This window comes from Tauraco erythrolophus, chromosome 4 (assembly GCF_009769465.1).
Source record: "Tauraco erythrolophus isolate bTauEry1 chromosome 4, bTauEry1.pri, whole genome shotgun sequence".
NCBI classification, from domain to species: domain Eukaryota; kingdom Metazoa; phylum Chordata; class Aves; order Musophagiformes; family Musophagidae; genus Tauraco; species Tauraco erythrolophus.
The window spans coordinates 17,493,135-17,499,134 of record NC_141468.1 but is presented as its reverse complement, the minus strand read 5'-3'; the positions used below and the strand labels follow the sequence as shown (position 1 = coordinate 17,499,134).

The 6,000-nt window shown below is 44.6% G+C and overlaps 1 protein-coding gene across 1 annotated transcript in view; it reads right to left on the bottom strand.

The window, feature by feature from the left end:
* Positions 1 to 1,107: 1,107 nt before the first annotated feature.
* The window catches only part of ABCD2 (ATP binding cassette subfamily D member 2), a 48,728-nt gene continuing 43,835 nt past the window's right edge, over positions 1,108 to 6,000 (bottom strand). Inside the window, exon 10 of the mRNA XM_086610254.1 lies at positions 1,108 to 4,040. Coding sequence (XP_086466380.1) covers positions 3,830 to 4,040 — 211 coding nt within the window. The 3' untranslated portion in view covers positions 1,108 to 3,829. The remainder of the gene's footprint in view (positions 4,041 to 6,000) is intronic.

The window sequence follows — 6,000 nt, the reverse complement described above, 5'->3', positions numbered from 1 at the left end:
CAAGTGGGGTTTTTCTACCCCTGCAGAAGGAGGGCTTCCAAGTCTAAAGCAGAAATGAGTCTGGTCCCAAAACTCAGTGAAAAACAAACTCCTCCCATACTGAAATTCCATGCACAAAAATAGTTTCCTTCCATTCTGAAGATGCTTGCAAAAAATTCCAACATTATCTGAACGAACTGATGTGGATACATCATACTTCTACTTCTCCATGCCTGAGACTGGTATGAATTTTGCTCAGCACCTGTACTGCTCTAGGGTGCAGACCCCCAGGCAAGTCCAGTCTGCCCTGAGCCCCGGGGGCTGAGAGGGTGCTCCCAGGAGGCTACATGCACTGAGCACCTTGTAGTATCCAGCCCTGAACGCATCGATGCCACGACACAACGAGCTGGATCTGGCTACCTCCAGCCAGATATGACAGGCAGAAGGAAGGCCAAGGAGTCACCTCCTCAGCCTCCTGGGGAGTCAGAGCTTCTGAACATCAGAAAGGGAATGAACATTGATGAGCAGCTCTCGCTGCACCACAGAAAAGGATTCCACCCAGGCATCCTGCCCTGCTCTGACCCTCTCGCACTGCAAGGGCCAAGCGCTCCCCATGCCTCAGCTCCAGAACAGCATCTCCCTGAGCTATTCCCTGAGCAGGGAGTGTGCACTTCTGCTCTCGCTTTCCCAGCTGGGTCCAAAGCAGCACAAGGTGAGCTGGCTTATGCACTCTGGTACACCAGAGGTAAAACTCTCCAGAAGCAGAACCGGAGACTTCTGTCTCAATTAGTCCTCGGAATAACTCAGAAAGTTTGCAGAGAAAATCTCCCAGGCAGCTTCTCTTCCAGTCACAAAACTAACTCGAAAACTAATGAGCCACTGGTACAGAGAATCCTTCTAAAATCAGGTCAGTATGAGTCAGAAAGTTCCTATTTAGAGAAGGGTTTCTTCTCATACCAGCCTCTAATGTTCATGTCATGCCTACAAGAATGTCAATAGCTGAGTGAGGTGATAAGATATTTTATCTGTATGACTGAATGGGAATGGTTAAGTCTAATTACTGGATCCAGGAAATATACATCCAATTTCAAGGAAAATTCTATTACCTTGATCCTGGTGCGATTTCAGTTTTCACTAAAATTTCCCCAGTAATGTAGGTATCTTTTGTATGTTTCATGCATGATCTCATGTTAAAAAAGGGCAAAGAAACTTTTTTCTTCTAAACACGGTTTCCTCAGATGTGTTTCTGTTGTGCCATGAGGGATGGCCAGCTTTGGTGTCTGCGAGGCGCTACAGCAGATTTCGGGCACTGCACTTGCCCATAATGGCTCCCAAGAAGTCAAGCACCATGGCAGAGCTTTGGTGGGAGGCTGGGAGCGTGCAAGGCCATACCTGAAGAGTGCTGAATTGGGTCAATTGTTCAGCACTTCTCAGTGTCCTCCTCACTCAAAGACTGGACAATCCTGTTTTAGCTCCCAGTCACACGGTAAAGTGCTTAACAGAGGGGTGGGAACACTAATGCCCCTTCCTCCACCTCAGCTCCTGCCCTGGGAGAGGCTTGTGGAAAGGTGGCTTTGTGGCTGCTTTGTGCTAGCAGGATACGCTACAGCTGGGACCAGGGCGTGCAGACGGTGCACGCCTGATTCATCACCATCTTAGAGAAACATAACTCAGAAATGCACAAGCCTTTAAAAGCATCAGTCATTTCACTTACACTCACGGAGAACAGATTCTTGGCTGACTTCTTTTTTCCTTAGCAGTTCTGAATTTTTCTTTGAAGATGAGAAGAAGGAAAGCTAGCCTTCAGGGAGAAGGACAAGCAGAGACACTTGCAAATTAAAATGCACGCACATGTCATCCACTGCAGCAGTGACCTCCTGTCTGCACCTTACAACACAACATCTTATTATCTTGAATCTTAATTTCTGATCCCTTTCATTCCTTTCTGGGTCAGTGAAATGTCCCCGAGGACTCTACAGAGAAAACTAATAAGAGGAACAAACTGTTGTCACCAGGACAAGTACAGGGTTACATTCAAGCCACAGACTCTGGAGGGGCAGGACAGGGAGCAAACTTACTTCATTTTCTGGTGCAAGTGTCATAGGGGATCTGTAAAAATAGCAAGTGAGGAGTGAACACAGTGAGAAAGAAGATGGGCTAATAATGGTTAGCGCACTGGACTGGAATTTGGCTGATGGAGTCAATTCACCATCCCCTTGCTCTTGAAGCGATCAGAAAAAAGGAAACAGTTTACATTAACTTCAGGGTGCTTAAACATTCCCAGTTCACCGAATACCCCCAAAATATTTCTTCTCTCATAAAAGTCCCCAACAGCTTATGCACTGCCCCTCCTCAGACTAAGCACACCAGAGAGAAATCTTCTAAGGAATCACACTTCTTCTGGGAAAAAAAGAACCGACCTTCAAGATTGCAACATCTCGGCTAAGGCTCATTTAGCCATCTGCAAAGCCTCTTACCCCTCCTGGTCTTCACACCTGAGCTGCCCATTTGCAGTGCACTTGCAGTCAGAGTGTGCCGATCAGGAGCTCTTAAGTCTGTTCCCATCTTTAATTCACGGGGTCTGGTCTCTGGCAAGGCACTCGGGCCAGCACCGTCTTAGGGGTTTCTGTTTCAAGCACCTGACTGACTGGGGACAAGGTTCCTATGGAACTGAAAAGCAGATGGGGCAATGAGTGAGAGCATCTGAAAGCAAAGCCGTTAACGTGTGCGTTTGCTCATGGGGAGGGCAATGTTCAGCCACTCTACCAAAATATGGCAGGCTTATTAATTAGTGGTTACGAAATGCTCTAACTTTTCACAGACCTTCAGAAGTGCTGAGCATTTTAATTGGCAGGAAAGCCATGCCTCAGCATTCAGTGTATTGTTAGAAACTGACATTTTCCTCTTCCACAGTCCTTCCCATCACAAAGTGTCTCATGCAACAAACAAGTGTCTATACTGTGATTTTACCAACGGAGGAACTGGGTCAGAGATGGTCGCTGGCTGGATCAGACCCATGGAGCAGATGAATGACCTAGTCAAGCGAAAACTAAGTCCCTTGATGCCAGGCCCAGTGCTCCATCCTCCCACCAGAGGTTACTAAATAGTAGACATAAATAATCCCCCAAAGGAACTGATGTATCATGAAGGGCAAAGAGCCTCTGAAGCTATGTATACTGGCATAAAGTACAGCACAAATATATTACATATTTAGTTCTATACCTGCTTCTTTGTCACGAGAGTAGCGGGTTGCTCGGACAGCTGTCTTCTGGTCAGCCTATTATGTTATTTCCTATGGAAATGCAGGTAAAGGTGCGTATGCAATTCAGTAGTAGAACAGGAGTTTGGATTTACATGGCTGAAAGAATGTTTCTTATACCCCAGTGAGATTTTTGCATGCATCTGCATACTCACCCAGATGCTGCCTCTGCCGTGCTCCATGCCTGAGTTTCATGCCAGGTTTGTTCTGCGTAGCAGGCATATCATACGCACACAGTGACCTGGTACAAGAGCACATTCTGCACGCCAAGTCTCAGGCAAAAACTCACCTACAAAACCTAAGCGTGTTGGTAGTTTTTTGCAGTGAATCGGGCTTTCACTAGGAATTAACATAAGCTGCAATGACTAATCTTATACTCTGTGCACTTGCGTATTTTCTTTTCACAGTTCAACCACTTTCTTCCTTAATACTAAACCGCTAAAGTCTTACATAGCATTCAGAGCATTATTTTTCACTGGCTTTGTTTCTCTATGCTCTAAGCCTCTATCACAATGCATGCAAAGGATAACGGCTGAATTTGTAATGCTTTTAACTAAAAAAATATTTTTAAAAACATAAAACATAAATTATTTATTCCTCTTTGTCCATTGTTTTAAGCACTGAGTCTTCTCCCAAGATTTTACACAGTTCATTCAGTCTCTGCTGCATTTTAGGAATTCCTGCAAGTTGGGATTCCAGTCTCTGTTTTTCCTCACTCAGTGATAAACGGATAGCGGTGTCCAACTGCTCGAAACGCCAGCCACCTTGTCCATCAAACTGCAGCAAGTGAGTGTGGTACTTCCTGCAGTAGAAATTAAAACATTAGTAATGGCTTAGGGAACTGGTGGTTCGTTCTTGCACACAAATTTGAATGTCTGCATCTTTTTTCAATGGTGCTTCTCAGGAAGTTGAGAGTCGTACAGTTTTGGATCACCAGATAAGACCTTTTTTCAGTGACTCAAAATCCCACGATATTCTTTCATAAGGGATGTGGGTATTTCAAAGTCTGTCACCGGGACTTCCCTAGACCATCATTACCTCTAGTGAAATTCAGCAACGAGGTGCCAGCTGTAAGCTACCAGCACCAGAGTGGGCTCCCCAGCTGGGGTGGTCATTGCCTCGCGCCACTCATCACCTGCAGTGCCACTGGCAGGAGCAGGCGGCAGGGTTGTGGATGGTCCCTGCCACGGTCTGCTGTCCTTGGGCAAGGTGGCAGCCTCCCTCTTTCTGACTCACTCTTAGAAACATTGTCTGTGGCTGCAGTTGTCTCTGCTGCGACTCCACCAGACTCCTCTTTCTCCAGAAGCCTGACGAGGGGCAGCAGACAAGGTTCCCTTCTCCTCCAGGAACACCAGTCCCAGTTTATTTTATTTACCTTGCTTTCCAAGAGATGTTTTACCTCCTTAGCAGAAAATATATGCAGGCAGGCACGGTGCACACGATGTTACTGATAAAACTCTAGTTTGTTTGAATCACACCTCAGTTTGTTCTCCTCCATCTTGTAAGGCTGGCTAAAGAAAACTTCAGTCCTAAAACATGGTTCATTTTGCAAAGAGCCAAACCAAAAAAGTCTGTGTAGGAGTCACAGATCTTTCAGTGAGTTTCAAGGTGTGTGCACCAAAAATATTCAAAGGTGTACATGTGGAGTTTGTCAAGACCTGACAAGACATTTATCAGGAAGTGCACGAGGAAGAGCAGAGTTCCCTCAGAGCTGGTATGACTGTGTAATTTATCACTATAAATTACAGAAGATGAGATGCATCATAAAACAGTGATTATAAATTCCATCCAGAGAATGTGACAGTTTAATAAACTCGATAGCTTATGACATGGGACTCAAAAGAGATTCAACTCCAGACTTATATTCACCACTTCCTCCATATTATTCTTTGTGACACAAAATGCTTAACCTATCCCTCTATTTTCCTCCACCAATAACCAAAAATAATCAGGAAGCTAAGATAGCTGATTGAGACGTCCAACGTTTGTCGAGTAGGAAAGTAGCCAATATTTTGATTAAAAAAAGCAAATATTTCCTGGTATAATCTTGAGGAGAAGAAAACAGTATGCAAACCTCTTTGTCTACGCAGTACAGTCCCTGCAGAAGCATACCTACGTTAAAGGCATTTGACGTTTATTTCCAAATGCTCAGCACTTCTGTTTACTTCTCCAGAACCCCACAAATCACCAGATTTCTGATAATTTCAGTAATACTGAGGAGGTTACAAGAACAGTCCCAAACCTTCATAGCACTAGTGCTAGGAAACAAGAAATGTCCGTAAGAAACTGAACTCAAAAGGTCTTTCTCACAAGTTCGTTTGTTCGTTTGCAGAACTTCCCTCAGCATCATCATTACTTATAAGCAGGATGCTTTCAAATACCTGTTTTCTTGAGCAGTGGTTTTAAAACAATGTCAAACTTTAAAAAATTTAAATACTACTTTTCAAGTGCAATTTAGATTATCTTAAAAACAATTGCCTATGTGACATTTTTTGCCTATCAGAATGCCCACTTTTTCTTAACATTTAGGTCCTGATCCAACAAAAGCCATTTTCACTGTCACTGTCTCCACAGAGGACTCATAGAATCATAGAATGGCATAGGCTGGAAGGGACCTCAGAGATCATCTAATCCAACCTCCCTGTCATGGGCAGGGACGCCACTCAACTAGATCAGGCTACTCAAGGCTCCATCCAACCTGGCCTTGAACACCTCCAGGAAGGGGGCATCCACAACTTCTCTGGGCAATCTATTCCAAAGTC